This window comes from Drosophila virilis, chromosome 3 (genome assembly GCF_030788295.1).
Source record: "Drosophila virilis strain 15010-1051.87 chromosome 3, Dvir_AGI_RSII-ME, whole genome shotgun sequence".
Taxonomy (NCBI): domain Eukaryota; kingdom Metazoa; phylum Arthropoda; class Insecta; order Diptera; family Drosophilidae; genus Drosophila; species Drosophila virilis.
In genome coordinates this window covers 2,083,779-2,103,054 of record NC_091545.1, presented here as the reverse complement: position 1 = coordinate 2,103,054, position 19,276 = coordinate 2,083,779, and the positions used below count along the sequence as shown (strand labels likewise).

The window sequence follows — 19,276 nt, the reverse complement described above, 5'->3', positions numbered from 1 at the left end:
AACAACAACTGAAATTAAAGTGAATGCGAGTTGTTTATGGCCATTATTTAAACAGATTTCTATGAAAACAAATGTTGTGAGTATCTCTGGAATGAATAGATTTACATGAGTGCGAGACATAAACTTCAGACAGAGAGAAACTCATTTCGAAGCTTCGAACATCCTTTAAGAAACGCACTTTGTTGAGAAGAAACAACATTAAAGATGCTTTATATCAATTTTTTTGAGAATATACCTGAAAGGTCCTCTAGATGGATTTCTTGAAAATAAATCGTAAAGGTTCTCTAGATGGATCTATAAAATCTAGAAGCTTAAGAATTCCGAGCTTGATTTGCACTCTATGAGGACTACTTTGCAAGATCTTAAATAAAAATTTAAAAAATGTCTCCAAGAATTTCTCACTATTCTTTTCCCAGTTCTCTCACGTTTGCTTAATGTTTGCCAGAATTCTGCGTAGCTCTTTAAGCGAAAATCGGCAGTTGGAATCTTCTGTTTATCTTAAGGGTATGAACATAAGGCAACATATGGTTTTCTTGGCTCGTCGTTCAAAACATATCATTCGTTTTCTAGGAAATCTCTTAAAAAAATATATATATATGGGAAAGGATGCAGTATCCTATTATCTATTCGAAAGAGTGGAGCTTGAACTCTGCTAAAATTTAAAATTTATTATATTTTAAAAAATTAAACGCTGTAATTGCATACGTGTAGCCATATACAACATTTTCAAACACAAACATTAATAGGCCGCGAGTTCCTTGAGGGCGTATGAACAGTTATATGAGTGGAAGGACTTCGCTGTTGCCCCAGCTCAGGAACACAGGTGTATATACATCTAGAGCTATATCCGACTTCTACCTTCCCCATAAGATTCTTGTACTTCTCTATAACCATTTGACAGGGCAATTTCAAGCAATATGCCTTATGTTGTCTAGTGCACTAGATAGACGAGTGCCAGGCAAAAGCAAAGCCCTTCGCCAAAAGCTGCTGCCAAATGGCAAATGGCTAATTGGTTGCGGCTCTAATGCAAATTTAATTCGTGTGTATTTGTAATTATTTTAGAAATCCGTGCAGCAAATCAAACTGGCTGCGTGCGAGGCGGCGAGACAATCGAGAGCTTTGTGGCCGGCCCGAAATGTACATGGATTTACAAATACATATACATATATATACTCAAGCATACACAGATACAAATATGTGTGTGTGTGTGTGTGTGTGTGGGCGTGTGTGTATTAATTAGTTTAAGCAAAGCGCGCGAGCGCAACGTTCGCTTGACCAAATCAATATTAACTTGGCCAAAGACAATATATTAGCATAAACACATACATATATGTATGTATATATATGCAAATGTATGTATGTGTGCATCTTAATATAAATGCATTTGTATCTGTATCTATAGATACAGTTGAGCCTACTTATAGATACAAGCTGGCAGGTAATGCATGTGTGTGGGTGTGTATAAAAGATGCATGCAGCTGCAGTTGGGCACTTTAATGAGGCTGCATGTACGCACTCAGACGGGCCGCACGCTGTGCGGTAGCTCAGCTATTGCATTCATTTAGGCGCAACTGCCTACGAAAAACAATCAAATATGCATTTTAAAACTCAACTCAACTCGGCTCTAGACTAGAAGTGCGCTCCCCCATGGCCAGCACCTCAAACAGACGCTGCACAGCCAGACCAACCATATTTGTCTAACCTGGTCGCTCCACACACCCACACACACACACACACACTTACACATACACATGTGGCACGTTGCACGTAACCGTGTCCAGGTGCGCGCCTCTATTTACCCAGGGCCCGAGTGCATGCTGCGCTCTGTTTTAGAGCCCCCTCTCTTTCTCACTCTCTCTCTCTCTCTCTCGGTGGGCCCCTCTCTCTATGCTATTCAAAAAATTTAATGGCATTTTAAATAAGAAATTACAGAGGCCGTGCATATTTCATAAGATTTTCGTATGGCCCCGGCAAACGTTCGACGTGGCGGCTGAGAGTTCGACTCGCCTCGCCTCGACTCGACTCAACTCGTACCTTCCCAAAGGTATCAAATACAAAACAGCAACTCAAACTGAAAACTGAAAACAGAAACTGAAACAGAAACTGAAACAGAAACTAAAAATGTGCGCGCGAGTCCTCGACTGGCTAAAGAAATACATGACATGGCTATAAAATACTCTATATATAACAGTTGGACTGCAGTTTTTGGCCTACAGCCGGTAAAATACACTTGAAGAAAAAATCAAGTGAAAAGCTGAAAAACAGCTAAGAAACAAATTGGAAATTGCTTAAACTAAATGCAAAATGTAGGCAAAAAATTACTTTAAATAAGCTTACTTTACTTTAAAGACAGAAAATTTATTTTTGTTAAATATTTTTCAAGTGTAATTTATTACTTTTAATTTAAAAAGCTTATTTTTTCGATTGGCAGCGTTTTTCTTCATAAAATCTTAAGTCATCAACTTTTTCTAGCTTTCTAGCTAGACTTTCTATAAAATTTGTCACATGTGAATATATTATATTTCGAGCTTACTTTCATCTAAGTATAATTCAAAAAATATTTCTATTCTTTTTTTATTTAATCTCAAATCTGCAAATTTCTTTAATACTTTTTCAATATAAAAAAAATATTTTTAATCCAAAAATTATTGAAAAAGAACAAGCAGAAAGGACTGCGTGCAAATAACCCATAAATATAACTTGGTTCAAGAATTTTGTGCTTATTTTCTTTGAAGTAATATTAAAAATGGATTTGACTTGGAAAGAAGACAAACTTTTTCTTAGTGCAACAGTTTAGATATAAAGAAAAAAGAAGAAGGAGAAATAATACCGCTGGAATGTGTTAGCTGTAATTCTTGTTTTATACCATATGCGGCTGGCATGGGCGTGGCTGGAAGGGCTAGGGGAAAGGGGGGGGGGGGAGTGGGCAGGGGTGCAAGCTCGCCGCTTGCAAAGTTGTGTTACCTTTTTGCATAGCATTGGATTTTGCTAAGTAACATAGCGGCATTCATTTAATATTTATGTCTCTCTAAATATTAAATATTATTTCAAGGCTTTATGCGACTGCACATGCATGGCTATGTGTGTGTGCGAGTGTGTGTGTGTGTGTGTGTATTACTTATACATGCGCATGCAGTTTTTGTGCCTTTGAAGGGGCTTTGGCCGCTTCGATTGGCTCGCCTGCGCCTGTAGGCTGGCTTTCAAATATGCATTAGCTATGCGTGTGTGTGTCTGTGTGTGTATGTTGAGTGTCCGCGATGCGCGCGTGTGTGTATGTGTGTGTGCGTGAGATTACGTCTAAATGGCATAGCATACATTTGTGCGCTTGACCGAAATGCAGCCGTTTCCTGCTGTGGCATTTCGCTTTGTCTCTGCCTTTGCCTTTGTCTTTGTCCCGTGCCTTGGTATTTACTTTGGCGTTCGCTTATTCATAGCGAGAGCTCTCACACACACACACACACACACACACGCACGCACACACACTTGAGGAACATGCATGCATATATTTATATGCCCGAAAGGCCATGCCGCGCTTTGCCATCTTCTATTATTTATAGCTGCGAGATTTGAAAGCGACCTAATGATGATGATAGCATAGGGGCTGTGGGGGGCTCTATAGTGGGTGCTGGCTGCAGGGGGGTTGGGTGACAGGTGCCACATTTCTATATAATTTTTTTTTGCCATTTCTTTTGTTCAAGTCTTGTTCATACTTACATATTGAATTAATATTTAATGACTGTGTGCAGGCGTTTTAACACTTTGCAGACAGCTCATCAACTGCACCTCTCTCTCCACCTCTCTCTCGCTCTCTCTCACACACACTCTAGCCGTCTCACTCGCGCTTTCAATCAGCTGAAAGGACACGCAAGCCTCTGGCCATTACAATAGCAAACAATGTGTAAGCTTTAAGCGTGCAGCAAGGGCTTGGTGTGGGAGGGGGACAGACTGTCGGCCATATATCCTCATTATCCTGCATGCTAAAAACAATAAATTACTATTTGCAAAAGGTTAATTTTTACTTCGAAACAAACAGCGCGCAACACAGCAACAAGAACAACAACAGCGCGAAGGGAAGGCGCCATCAAATGTGGCTAACAAAAAATTACATGAAATAAAAAACAAGCGAGGAAAAAGTTGCAATTACCAGCAACAACAACAACAATAAAGCTAAAGTAAATAGCGCCAAGCAACAACAACAAATAAAACTCGGCAACAACAACTATAATAAACAGCAACACATTGCAACATTGCAATGTTGCAAGTCCTGCCCTTAGAGATGGCAACGTGTGCGCTGCGAAAGTGTACAAAAATAGTAGACGACTGAGCAATACCCTGTAATAATATTACCAAAACGAGAAACCTAAGTAAACCTAGCCAAATATGCAGACATAAAATAATCTCTATCCTCTAAAATCACCCAATATGGAAAATTTATATTTTGCAATATGATGAGATTGGAAAAACTTTTAGCCCCTTTGAATAAAATATGGGCTGCATTTAGCATACCTGTACACATATATAAAACTTGCTATCTCTAACTCTGATAGACTCTGAGTTCCTTGAGATCGGACAGCGCTATAAAAGGAAAAAGTCGGCTGTAGCAGCGGCTCAGACACATACAAGTATATATATTATATGCGTTTCTTTCTATCAAATTTGCTGGCTCTAGCTCTGTTAGTTCCGGAGTTCCATGGGATCATATAGACTGCATATGTATTTTGTAGTCTAATATGCATATGCAGGAATATATAAGAGTATCAACGGATAAGGTTACCTTTATAACAACTTTTCTTGCTGCAGCTTTGATAGATTCGGAGTTCATTGCGATAAGATAGTATTAAAACTGAACAACTGAAGCTCAGATAAACGTGATACATATAAAATTTACAAGAGCCTTCCGACAAAATTGCTAGCTCCAGTTCTGCTAGACTCTGAGTTCCTTGATATCATATAGACAGTATATGCTTTATGAACTCTAATCCGCATTTGATCTCTAGCTATTTAAATAAAAGTATCCTTTGGGTGCCTCTTTAAGTCCGTTTCACGCTGCCATCGCTAAGTGCAACCCGCGTATTTCTCAGTTATTATTCTGTTCAGCCCTAAGTTCGAGTGCGAGTTCGTTTTAAAAGAGGGGTAGCTCAACTTGAAGGCAGAGACTTCGTGGTATGTTTCTTTTTCTTGTTTTTTCCTCTTTTGGGCTTGGCCCTTTTTAGACGCAGTCGTAAGCTGCCCCCATTTGAATGTTTTATTGTAATTTTAGTTGTTGGGCTGTCGGCTGCTGGTTAGTTGGCAACAACAACTGCAACAACACCTGACACACCTCAATGCGCGCTCCACTCAACACTTGCTGTATAATTATTTATTGCATTTAAATTATTGTTGCAAGTGTTGTTGTTGTCGCTCTTGTTGTTGTTGCTGTTGTGGCAAACAAAATGAAACGAAACTTTCATTGCGAGCACTTGCGGCGCGAAGAGTGGAGCTCTTCATGCACTCGCACTTGATTTTATGATTACTACAATTATTGTTGCCATTGTTGTTGCAGCAATTGTTGTTGTTGTTTGTGTTGTTGTTGTTGTTGTTGTTGTTGCAACAGTTGTAGTTGTTGTTGTTGTTGCGAGTACTTCTTTCATTCACCGCTGACACATTGCGTTCAAGTCCAGCTCCTTTCGCAGAAATTGCCACTGCAATTGTTTTTGCTGCCTTCGCGTTGGCATTTCCATACACACAATACACACACACACACAAAATGCAAGAAATACAATTTATATATATATATATATATTCTTATAACGAGTCGTAGACGTGCACCTACAAAATAATTCCCCGTCTGCCCCGTCCGCCTCCTTGGCCGTCTCCTTTTGCGGCTTCGCCCTGTGCGCGAAATGTGTTTTTCACATTATTTCATGAATAATGCATTGGGCTAATATGCATATTTTATGTGAAATTCGTGCAATAAAATACTATTAAATATTTAGTTGCTGCCACCACCAACGTGGCAGCGGCTACCACCAAGGAGTTGCTGCATAGTTAAGCAAAGAAGTTGCATACTTAACGAAAGATGAGCCTCCCCCCAACAGAGTTTGGGTTTTTTTTTCGATCTTTTGGTAAACAGCTGCTCGGCAAATTTTTAGCCTGAAAATTACAGATAAAATAACAGAAAATGTTCGATTTTTATAGCCCAAAAGTTCGATTTGTAGTCCCGTTAAAGAAACTGTTTCTTGCTTTAAAGGAAATTTGCAATTTCAGTTTGTTATTTTTTTTTTTGAATGTTTTGAGATACTTCTGTTATAATTGGAAGAATTTTATTAGAAAGGTATTCGGTTTCTTTATTTTAAGATATTTTCTAAATCTGTTGCAATTCCTTCCTATTTTCCATTGCCTTTAAAAATAAACAACACATTTTGAAGTTCTTAGCATATCATTTCATTGTTTATGTGCTATTCTGGCAAATGTCTTAACTAATTCTGCAACATCAAATTGAAATAGTTGCGAGTCTATTTTTATAGACCTTGTGGTATTTGTAGAGTGCTCAACATTTTTAACCACTGTCACGGGTTTGGTGCGTCAGACTGGCGTAAGACAAGTTGGGGAGGCACTTTAGAGCTAGACGAAGGTCCTCAGGATGTTGGGACTTTGTCGCGTATTCGTAGCCAGAGTTGCCATTTAAATTAATTATTTATTATGCCAAGCATTGCTTCTTATAAAATTAATGAATGGCATGAGCGCAAAAACTATAAAACCAGGCGCAGGACGCGGATAAAAGACGACGCGACTGTCAGGCACAGGAGCCAGTACAACGATAGAGAGAGAGAGAGAGAGAGAAGTGAAGAGGGGGAGAGACAGACAACATGGGGCAGGATTAGGCTGGGGGCCGCCAAATGTGCGGGGCGTGTGCGTGCGGTTGGTTGAGTAATATAAATAAATGAATGAATGAATGAGCGTCGAAAGCAGTGGCAGAGGTAAAGGAGGAGCCAGCGGGAGGGGTGGAGGCAGTGCTGACAGGGGCATGCCCAGCAGGGGCAAGTAGTTGCTAGTAGTAGTAGTGAAGGCAGCAGAGCAGCAGGCGCACAGCAAACGCAGCTGAGCCAAAAGCAGCTCAAGAATATGCCAAGAGCAAATGGCAGAGGCAGATGGTGGGTGCAGGGCGTGCAGGGGGGGAGGGGGGTTGTGTTGCAGGGGGTGGATTGTGGTAAGCACAAGTTGCAGACAAGAGAAATAACAAACTTGAGACGCCGCCGTTAATGTTGGCGTCGCAGCTGGCGTCGCTGCTGGCGTCGCAGCCGCTGCTGCAGTAAAAGCACGAATCGAAAATGAATAATAAATAAAGTGTTATATAATATAAGAAATATAGTATACTACGTGCAGAGAGAGAGCGAGAGAGAGAGAAAGAGAAAGGGAGCGAGAGAGTATGGACAGAGAAAAACTACAGCCAAAGTTCTAAGGCAACTAACAAGCGGGTGGTGCGGGAGGTCGTCGCGACTGTAGTTTATAGTGTTGCATGCCCCGCGCGCGCCCAGAAATTGCTATCTGTGCGGAGTAAGGGAGGGGGGGTGGGGGGTTTGGGTTTGGAGCGGGGGCAGCGCGTTCAGTTTATGTGCTCGCTTGAAAAATAAAATTAAAATTGCATTAGAATCCAGCGGGTTTTCATGTCGGGCAGCGGGAGGGACGAGACGCAACTTGAAGGCTGTTGAAAGACATGTGTGTGAAGAGGGGGAGAGGGCGGGTTGTAGGGATTTAAGAGCTGGCAAAGGACAAGGGCAGTTGGATTGATGGGCTGTATCCACATATACATACATACCAAATATGTGAAAGTAAAGAAACAAAAATCAATAAAAAAAAATTAAATTATTTTTCTTTTTTTTTTTTTTATGGAATATTTCTAGCAGCGCATAAAGTTAATTAAATAAATTATTATGTGAATGGGGCGTGTGCACACGATGAGTAATTGGCAAGAACAAGAAGACGATGAGCCGCAGCAGCAGCAGCAGCAGCAGCAGCGTCGGCGTCGACAGCGACGACAGCAGCGAAGCGCCGCAAATTAAATTAAATGAGTTGAAAGAAAGTTGAATGCGCGCACGCTTCAAATTTGTTGCTGCTGCTGCTGCTGCTGGCGGGAAATTGAAAATTTAATTAATTAAACATTTTTGAGCACAGCAGCGGCAATATTTTATTATATTGTATGTTGTATGCATTGTGTGCCAGGCGAGTCTTATAATTGTTAGACGTGACTTGGCCAAGTGGTTGGGCAGCAAGGGCACGAGCATGATAAATACAGCGAGAGAGAAAGAGAGGGGGAGAAAGAGAATGTGGGGGAGAGTGAGGTGGGAGGTCGCCATAATGCATTGGCAAGTGACTGGCAAATTTACGATGTAGATGACTAATGGTTAACCGCGCTGCAAGCAATTCCATGTGCCTGACTTATGACTAGAACTTAAGAACTGGTGTGAATAATTGCAAGTGTTATTTACTATAATAGAAAACTAGGTACTATATGGTAAATAGAAAATTACTAGGTAAATGGCGAGTAAAAACTATGTACTACATTGCTTAATGTTAACTTAATGCTAAAAAGCGAGTAAATGTTAACGCAAAGAGAGTAAATCAATTTCGTTTTCGGTAAATGAGCTCTCGCTTGCTTCAGTCTCTAGTTAAATGTATTTTCATTCTGAATGAAGCAACTGGATAGCATTAAGCTGCTATATGGATTACATATACGATTAGATTTGTGGATAGATATCTTAAAAATGACTAGAACAATGAGCATTGGCTAAGAGATTGCTAACGTAGAGAATTGAAAAAGTAATGAAAGATATCAAGAAGATGCTTTCATCTTTCCATGCGATGCGATTGAATAAAGAATAGAATTTTCAGTAAGAGGCACAACATGTAGAGTTTGGTTAAAAGGGGTTCAAATATCTTCAAGGCAGAGTTGTGTAGGCCACAGTATATATATATTGCAATTATTCAAAGAAGTTTAAAAGTTATTAGACAATTCAACCAAATCATATTAGTTGAAGCAACAAAGAAACTTGCCCGTTTTGTCAGTTCTACGAATGAGAACTTGCCGTGCCAACGTATCCGCCTACAGAGTCATTTGTGTGCGGCCATTGCGAACTACTCGATGCCTGAATACAATGTAGAAAGAACTCGTATTTTTTTATATTTGCAGTGATCGCCGGCCCTTTGTGCATATGCAATATGGCTAGTTAACTGCCGTGTCAAAGCCTAATTACGTGTTTTACATAACTTCTACAACAACTTCAACTCTGGCGATTCTCATTAAAAAACTACAACAATAATAATAACAACTTGAGCTGCCCTGACGCTTTGCCATTAACAAAATGCTTAACATAAAAAAGCGTTTTTAACGCCATTTTGTTTCGTGGCAAGGGGCCTTGGGGCACTCGGAACACGGCTGCCGACGTGCCTCGCAGTCTAGTGTGGCGCGTAAAAAATGTAGAAAAACAGCAAAAGGCAGAAGGCAGAAGAAGTGGAAAAAATGCTTCCGACTTTTCAATTTCAATTATTCATACATTTTATGACCTTTTTCCTTAACATGCTGGGCTAACAGTCTAACAAATCCAATCCAAACATGGCCCAAAACCCGTTTCAAATATTTAAGACCCTACATATATACGCCACACTATATAGATATATACCCTATATATATATATACCCTGTATCTATGTATGTGTGTATTTAGAGTATGCTGTTTTTGTTGCCGCTGCACATAATTTGTATAGCGCCTGCCTGTTGGCCATATAAAATGCATGCCTCTGTGCAGTTGGGGCCCGCTGACGAGCTCTTGGCCGGGCCAAGCTGTTGGGCCGGTCAGCAGTGCATCCTGTACCACGCCGTGCTACAATTTAACTTTTCTCTCTAACTCTTTTGTTTGTTTTCGACCAGAAATTATGCCTTCATTTATTTAACACTCGGTTTGATTTTTTGCACTCTTCTGTTTTCATTAATAAATATTAAGAGCCGTCGCAATTGCCTGCGACTCAAGTTTTGCTTCAGTTAGCGAATATTTGTGGTTACACTGAGCGAAAAATGTTACTCAATATCGTCAGCTCTTTAGTTTTACTTAAAATTTCGGGCATATTTCATTTTGGCTAATTTTAATTTAGGTTAAATTATTCTTCTAAATTATTGAGTTTTTAAATAAAAAATATTGTATTTAAAATAAGTATTACATGCTCAGTTAAAGCCATTTTCGACTGACAAATTTGAGCACAAGGTTCTTGAACTTTTTCTTCTGAGTGTAGTTAAGATACGATTGTTTGGAGACAGAAATAGAGAAAGGGACAGCGGCCGAGGCCGGGGTACGGGCATACATATCTAATAATAGCAATAAATAAATAGCTGTGGCTGGCCATAAAAATGCTGAAGACAAAAGCGGCAGCAAATCGCTAGCCAACTTTGTATACTAATTCGCATTGGCGTTTGCATACCAAAACGCTTTGGGCCACATTTATGGCATTAATAAACTTTTATGGCCAGCATTTTGCAAGTCGCTAAGAATTGAGAACTTGAAACGACATTTTGTGCTTATCTGCTGTTTCTTTCTGTTTCTGTTGCCATTGCAGGCCAAAATGATTGAGACGAGCGGACACGGCTGGATGGGCGCACCGGCAACAGGCGCATCTGTGGCGGGTAAGTTTGTTTTGTGACAGTCCTCGAGGCAGGGAAGCGGGCTTCCTGTTGCCAAACAATTAGCATAGTCCGGAACAGGGCAACTAAGTTTGGTATATGTTTTCCCCTTTCTCTCTATTTCTGCCTGCTGTTTGCCGCTTCCTCCAGCAGACAGCTATCAGTATCAGCTACAGTCCATGTGGCAGAAGTGCTGGAACACAAACCAACAGAATCTGGTGCAACAGCTGCGCTTTCGCGAACGCGGTCCCCTCAAGTCCTGGCGCCCGGAAGCCATGGCCGAGGCCATATTCAGCGTTCTAAAGGAGGGCCTCTCGCTGTCGCAGGCTGCTCGTAAATACGATATACCCTATCCGACGTTCGTGCTCTATGCGAATCGTGTGCACAACATGCTGGGACCCTCATTGGACGGCGGCACCGATCCACGGCCGAAGGCACGCGGTCGCCCCCAGCGCATTCTGCTGGGCATGTGGCCCGAGGAGCTCATACGCAGCGTTATCAAGGCTGTCGTCTTTCGGGACTATCGCGAGATCAAGGAGGACATGAGCGCACATCAATATGCCAATGGACAGGCGCATGGTGTAAGTAAACCAAAGAAACGAACTTAAATAAACTATTTTGGAATATTTCGAGAAATAGTAGAACTCTTACCATAAAGTAGTCTAAAATGGAATGGAAACTTTAGCTTTAGCACAAGTTGTATGAATTTTCTAACTAAGAGGATCCCTACCATAGGATAATCAGTAATGAGACAGAGCCCTTAGCTATTAAGTAGAGTATTCTGCTGGGATAATTTTATCGTTTAGTTGGAGCACGTTAAAGTTCTTAGTTGGAGTTAAGTTATATATAAAACTAAATCAGTTTATCATACAATAAAAACAGAGTTTGAACCAGCATAATAGTTCAAATTGCAAGGCGAAAAATCATTTAGGCAATGTTCCATAAAAAAACCCTTAAAATCTAGCCATATCTTATAACTCAATTTTCAGCTCAATCTTAACACACTCTCGCCTTTTTTGCCCTTCACGCTCTTTCTTTTACTTTCAATAGGCGCACTTTGGTTCAGGCAACCCGACAGCTGCTGCCAATGGGTATCACAGTGCTGCGGTAAAGATGGCGCCGCCCGACGGCAGCAATCCGCTGAGCACGATGACAGAGACGCTGCGCAGACAGATACTCTCGCAGCAGCAGCAGCACCAACAGCAGCAGCAGCAGCAACAGCAGCAGCAGCAGTCGCCGCATGTGCAGTCGATGAACATGTACAAGTCGCCAGCGTATTTGCAGCGATCCGAGATCGAGGATCAGGTGTCGGCGGCGGCGGCGGTGGCGGCGGCGGCCAAGCATCAGCAGAGCGAGCGCCGCGGCGCCGAGAATCTGCCCGATCTGAGCGCATTGGGGCTGATGGGCCTGCCCGGCCTGAATGTGCTGCCCAGCACGCAGCAGCAGGCGGGCCATCAGCGCGGCGCAGCCGGCGGCAACGGCGGCGGCGGCAGCGGCGGAGGCTCCGGTGCAATGCATCCCAGCGCGGCGAGCTATGCGCGCGAGTTGTCGCGTGAGCGGGAGCGCGAGCGTGAGATGTCGCGGGATCGCGAGCTGAAGGAGGCAATGCACGCCCGCCAATATGGCAATCAGTCGCGCGGTTCCAATTCGTCGGCGGGCAGCAAGTCGGCCGCAGGCTCGAGTCGGCCGGGCGCCGCATCGCCCTACTCCGCGCACCACTCGCACGGCCATTATGCCAAGCACGCCAAGGAGCAGCCGGGTTATGCGTATAATAAACGCTTTCTGGAGAGCCTGCCGGCGGGCATAGACTTTGAGGCGATTGCCAACGGTCTGCTGCAGAAGTCGGTCAATAAGAGTCCGCGCTTCGAGGACTTCTTTCCCGGCCAGGACATGAGCGAACTATTCGCCGACGCTGGCACAGCTGCCGGCGCCGGCTCCGCAGCGGCCGCTGCAGCAGCAGCAGCAGCAGCGGCTGCCTATGCGCCGGCAGCGGCGGCTATGCGCGAGTCCCCATTGATGAAAATCAAGCTAGAGCAGCAGCAGGCCGCCGAGCTGCCGCACGAGGATTGAGTGGGAGCGGCGCGGCCAGGCCGCTGGGTTGGCGCTTTTGAAGAGGCCAACGTTAATAATACATTTGGACTGCTATTTTAATATGCCCAACGTTTAGTCTTTAATGAAAAGTGAAGCCAAGTGCTTAAAACGAGTTGCTAAATCATTTTTTCAAATGCTTGGAACCTAAGCTTAAGTCTAGTTATAAAACGGTACGAGTATTAACGTTGCCCCACACAAACAAACACACACGCACACCCACACACAGTCACACACACACACACACACACATGCACTTCAGAACTTTCCTGTAAGGATAAGATCTCGCCTAACAATTATTTATTTATGCATTTCGTATGCGCCTTATTCTTTGCCAATATTGAAAGAAATAAATGAAGAAAGAAAAAAATCGTTTTTTAAATATATATATATATATATGTACTTGCTATAATTAACAGTTACAACTAGAGACTTGTGCATTTCTTAAATGTAGTTTAGAGTTTAGTTTAGCCACACGCACACAAACACACGCACACACTCATAAATATTCATATTACGCATACGCAATGTTGTCTTTCAAGTAATTAGATCATAGTACATAATATAAATAAATATACATATATATACATAAACACACATAATTAATAAACACAGCAATTGTATTTCCAAATGTAAATGTAAATAATGTACAAATTTCCATAGCTATAGGGTATATATACGTACACGTATATCGACTTAGTCTTAGGCGCACACAACTTTTCTCTATATTGTAATAACCCCCAAATTAATTAAACTAAATAAAGCAAAGGCCCCATAAGCAAATATATATATATATATATATATATAAATATATATATTAATACAGATATGAGTATGCGTATGGTATGTGTGTTAATTTTATGTAATACAAACACACACACAAACACGCACACACAAACACACACACACAGGCGCACCAAATCCCAGTGAGCGGACACACACACACACGCAGAGCTATTGAAATGCATATGTATTTTATGATGTTCTTAATGAGTGAATTATTCATGATAACAATGAAGATAATGCATTAATCATTATTATTATTACATTATTATTATTATTATTATTATCATTATTATTATTATTATTATTATTATTTTAGTTAAACCTAAATTATATATAACAGAAACAGAATAAAAGTGAAGAAGTAAATGTAAAAAAAATATAACCAAAATTGTTTTTACTGTAAGAAAATTCCCCTGCTCTATCGAAGGTTGGCAAAATAGTCAGATTAAATGTTCTGTTAAAAAAAATGAAACAGATTTTCAGAGAAAGAGCGAGGAAATGGGTAAGACACAAAGAGACTGGAGAAAAGGGTACAGGCGAGAGAGATAAAGTAAGAAAGAGAGAGGAAGAGAGAGAGAGAAAGAAAGAGAAGAGAAAGAGCACAAGTCAAGGGCTCTACATGGGAGTTCCCGACTACGAGTTACGTTAAACACTTATCTATCAGCACCAAATTGGCTAGCACTTTAAAACGCATTCGCTAAGCAGTAATAAAATATATAATAATTTAAAAAAATTAATTCTTCTTTATCAGCATCAACAGCCGAGTTGATATAGCCAGGTACCTTCAAATATCCTATACAGAAATAGGTCGAAATTTTCCACCCCCATAACTCGGCCAAAAATCAACAGATTTCCATGAGGCATGGCATTTTGTTCAGGGTTTTCCCTCTAAAATCATCTGGCATTTAAATCTGAACACATATTTTTGGGTCGAAATTCATGTCAAAATCTTACCCCTAGGATTCATATATACAATGAGTCGAAATTTCCCACCCCCATAACTCAGCTAAAAATCAACCGATTTCCATGAGACTTGGCATTTTGTTTATGATTTTCCCTTTAAAATAATCTGGCATTTAAATCTGAACACATATTTTTGGGTCGAAATTCATGTCAAAATCTTACCGCTAGGATTCGAATATAGACATGGGTCGAAATTTCCCACCTCCATAACTCGGACAAAAATCAACCGATTTTCATGAGGCTTGGCTTTTTGTTCATGGTTTTCCCTCTAAAATAATCTGGCATTTAAATCTGAACACATATTTTTGGGTCGAAATTCATGTCAAAATCTTACCGCTAGGATTCGAATATAGACATGGGTCGAAATTTCCCACCTCCATAACTCGGACAAAAATCAACCGATTTTCATGAGGCTTGGCTTTTTGTTCATGGTTTTCCCTCTAAAATAATCTGGCATTTAAATCTGAACACGTCTTTTTTGGTCGAAATTCATGTCAAAATCTTACCTCTAGGATTCGTATATAGACATGGGTCGAAATTTCCCACCTCCATAACTCGGCCAAAAATCAACCGATTTTCATGAGGCTTGGTTTTTTGTTCATGGTTTTCCCTCTTAAATAATCTTGCATTTAAATCTGAAAACATATTTTTTGGTCGAAATTCATGTCAAAATCTTACCCCTATTATTCGTATATAGACATGGGTCGGAATTTCCCACCTCCATAACTCAGCCAAAAATCAACCGATTTGCATGAGGCTTGGTATTTTGTTCATGGTTTTCCCTCTTAAAAAATCTGGCATTTAAATCTGAACACATATTTTTTGGTCGAAATTCATGTCAAAATCTTACCCCTAGGATTCGTATATAGACATGGGTCGACATTTCCCACCTCCATAACTCTGCCAGAAATCAACCGATTTTCATGAGGCTTGGTATTTTGTTCATGGTTTTCCCTCTTAAAAAATCTGGCATTTAAATCTGAACACACATTTTTTGGTCGAAATTCATGTCAAAATCTCTTCGCTAGGATTCGCATATAGACATGGGTCGAAATTTTCCACCCCCATAACTCGGCCAAATCTCAACCGATTTTCATGAGGCTTGGCTTTTTGTGCATGGTTTTCCCTCTTAAATAATCTGGCATTTAAATCTGAAAACATATTTTTTGGTCGAAATTCATGTCAAAATCTTACCCCTAGGATTCGTGTATAGACATGGGTCGAAATTTCCCACCCCCATAACTCAGCCAAAAATCAACCGAGTATCACCAGGATTCGCTTTTTGTTCATGGTTTTCCCTCTAAAATAATCTGGTATTCAAATCTGAACACATAATTTTTGGTCGAAATTCATGTCAAAATCTCATCGCTAGGATTCGTATATAGACATGGGTCGAAATTTCCCACCTCCATAACTCGGCCAAAAATCAACCGATTTTCATGAGGCTTGGTTTTTTGTTCATGGTTTTCCCTCTTAAATAATCTTGCATTTAAATCTGAAAACATAATTTTTGGTCGAAATTCATGTCAAAATCTTACCCCTAGGATTCGTATATAGTCATGGGTCGAAATTTCCCACCTCCATAACTCGGCCAAAAATCAACCGATTTTCATGAGGCTTGGTTTTTTGTTCATGGTTTTCCCTCTTAAATAATCTTGCATTTAAATCTGAAAACATAATTTTTGGTCGAAATTCATGTCAAAATCTTACCCCTAGGATTCGTATATAGTCATGGGTCGAAATTTCCCACCTCCATAACTCGGCCAAAAATCAACCGATTTGCATGAGGCTTGGTTTTTTGTTCATGGTTTTCCCTCTAAAATAATCTGGCATTTAAATCTGAAAACATATTCTTTGGTCGAAATTCATGTCAAAATCTTACCCCTAGGATTCGTATATAGACATGGGTCGAAATTTCCCACCTCCATAACTCGGCCAAAAATCAACCGATTTCCATGAGACTTGGCATTTTGTTCATGATTTTCCCTTTAAAATAATGTGGCATTTAAATCTGAACACATCTTTTTGGGTCGAAATTCATGTCAAAATCTTACCCCTAGTATATAGACATGGGTCGAAATTTCCCACCCCCATAACTCGGCCAAATCTCAACCGATTTTCATGAGGCTTGGCATTTTGTTCATGGTTTTCTCTCTAAAAAAATCTGGCATTTAAATCTGAACACATGATTTCTGGTCGAAATTCATGTCAAATCTAACCTTTAGGATTCGTATATAGACATGGTCAAATAGATCAAATTTTCCCACTCCCATAACTCAGCCAAAACTTATCAGATTTGCATGAGGTTTTGCTCTTTGTTCATGGTTTGGCTTCTTGTTTGACAGACAAATGTGGTAACATTATTTTTGGTCGAAATTTATATCAAAATGGCACCCTAAAATACTCTATATAGACATAGGTTAACATATTTTTCCAAGTTTAATCCGAATTGCACGATGTTTGAAAGAGTGGGAAACGAGAAGAGAAAGGTAGACAGATAAAGAGCGAGAGGAGAAAGAGAGAGGAGAGAGAGTGGAGAGAGAAAGGGAGAGAGAGAGAAAGGGAGAGAGAAAGAAAAGGAGAAGAGAGAAGGATATACAGAGAGCCATGCATTTGCTCGGAAATTTAAAATTGGCAACAATTATGAAATTTTGCTCAATCTAACGAATTGATACTGTTTAAATTCAAATCAAAGAGAAATTAGTGCTTACTTATTCAAAAAGTTATCGTTTCTCTCATAACAACAAGAAAATAGCGGCTATTTTCCGCGTGTCGAAAATTCAATATCATGACCTATCGACCACCAGACATTCTAAATACCTATAGTTAATCCTAATATTACATTATAGTTCATCTTAATAATAATAATAATAAATACCCTCGTTAAAATGTGCGGAGTGCAGCAGAATCAGAAAAAATAAGAAGAAGCCAGTTGGAGTACGATGGCAACCGAAGATGAAGTCAAGAAAAGCGATGAGATTTAATTTGATCCTGATTATTTTCTTGCTGCGGAAAGCAGATACTTGAATAGCATTCCAGAACAGGTCGTTCAGTCTGGTTCTAGTGTATCCTTGAAAATATTTCTTGGAATCCGTCTACTCAACTATGCGCATAATGAGCTCTCCAAGCAATCCTTGACCAGGATATAGATTAAGCCATCTGCTTAGTTAGCTGCTAGCTAAATTAGGATTGTGTGAAACTCGAGCCGCTCTTCAACTGGGACAAACCGCTTCAGCAGAAGTTAAAGTTCCACTAGACAAAAAACAAGAGGCAGCAGATCAACAGGCAGTTGAACAGCTTGCAACAGGCGCCGCCCAATGCCCAATGCTCAAGGTCAAGTGGCAAGTGGCAAGTGGCAAGCGGCAAGTGAAAGGGATGTCAAAGTTGTTGTTGTTGTTGATGTTGTTGTTGCTGCTGAAAGAAAACAATTACTTTGGCACTTAACAGCTTAACACATCAGTTTACACGGATGCAAAACTGGAGTCTGCAGCTGCTGCAGCTAACTAGGGAGTGGCCAAGGCCAAGAGGCAAACGGCAAGTGGCAAGTGGCAAGAGCGAAAGCCAAAGCAAAGCGGGCGCTTAGCCAACTCGAAAGGAAGGCGGAACTGGACGGGGCTGGTCGGGGCTGGCCTGGGTTGCTGGGTTGCTGGCAAAGATAGAGCCACAGACGAGCCATAGTAACTGGGCAACGAGTCCTGACAAACGTGCAACTGTAAGGCTCAAGGTCGTTTGGCCGGGTCGCAGTCAAAAGGAGCTGCTGCTGCTGCTGCTGCTGCCCCGGCGGAAGCAGCAGCTGGAGTCGGAGCCAGAGTCAAAGCTGCAGCCACCCTAGGCAGCTGGCAAAAGGCAGCCGCTTGGCCGGCCATGAATGGCAAGTGGTTTTCATCTTGCGAGAAGACACCCACAACAAGTGAGGGAGAGGAGAGCGCGGGGGGGGGATGCTGCCACAAGGACAATAATCGCCCCGGCAAAAGGGTGACTCGCTTCTCGGCCAGCCTTGTACATGTGAGGCGGGCGGGCGGGTGAGGCGACCCACAAACAACTTCCTTCTGGCCAGAAGGACTGCATCTGATTGCCCGAGCTGGCTGCTGATGTCCTTGCCAGCAATGCGGCTGTGGTTGAGCTATGTCTGTGTGTCTCTCTTAATGTCTGTGTGTGCCAGTCCGTGTGTGAGTCTGTCTGAAGTTAAGCACTTGCGGCTGCTTCAAGCCCAAAATTCCCGGCTGCCTCGCAGACAACGCCAACGACAACGACAAGGACAAGGACGTCGAGGACGAGAACGAGAACGACTGCTCTGCTATCCATCTTGACAAGTGGCTTGCCTGACTCCGAGTCGTAGCCAGACCATGTGCATGTGTATGTGTGTGTGTGTGTGTGTGTGCCTACGGTTTTGGCTTAAATGTTTGCTACGGACAGACTTTTGGCACTCGGGTTGGCGGCAGTGTTGACAATACAGCTACTTTTCTTGCTAAATTTGGCCATTTTCAGGTAATGTCAAGCGAAAACTGGAAGATAGAACAGTTGACCGCAATGTTGGCTATTTTTTAGCTGATTTCGATTTTAAATATATTTACTGTCCAAAACAATTTTCTCTATCTCATAACTCATTAATTTATTATATTTTTTTTATTATGTGGCAACGCTATTTATCGTCTATCGATAGCCCAACAACATTTATGTCATCACTAACCTATACATATTTTTTGCTGAAATTGCATTGTGTATATTTAACTGGTGTATCTATCTGAAGGGAAACTTCAAACTTGAAGAAGTGGCTTAAGAAACGTTC

At 41.3% G+C, this 19,276-nt stretch overlaps 1 protein-coding gene across 3 annotated transcripts in view; it reads left to right on the top strand.

Annotated features, from left to right (window-relative positions):
- bab2 (bric a brac 2) overlaps positions 1-13,894 on the top strand; it is a 39,912-nt gene extending 26,018 nt beyond the window's left edge. For 2 of the 3 annotated variants that reach the window (XM_032435511.2, XM_032435510.2), the window contains exons 3-5: positions 10,587-10,653; positions 10,801-11,231; positions 11,701-13,894. In XM_032435511.2, the coding sequence (XP_032291402.1) occupies positions 10,587-10,653; positions 10,801-11,231; positions 11,701-12,720 (1,518 nt within the window). In that variant the 3' untranslated portion in view covers positions 12,721-13,894. The remainder of the gene's footprint in view (positions 1-10,586; positions 10,654-10,800; positions 11,232-11,700) is intronic. The other variant, XM_032435513.2, reaches the window with a different exon arrangement.
- The last annotated feature ends 5,382 nt before the right edge of the window (positions 13,895-19,276 follow it).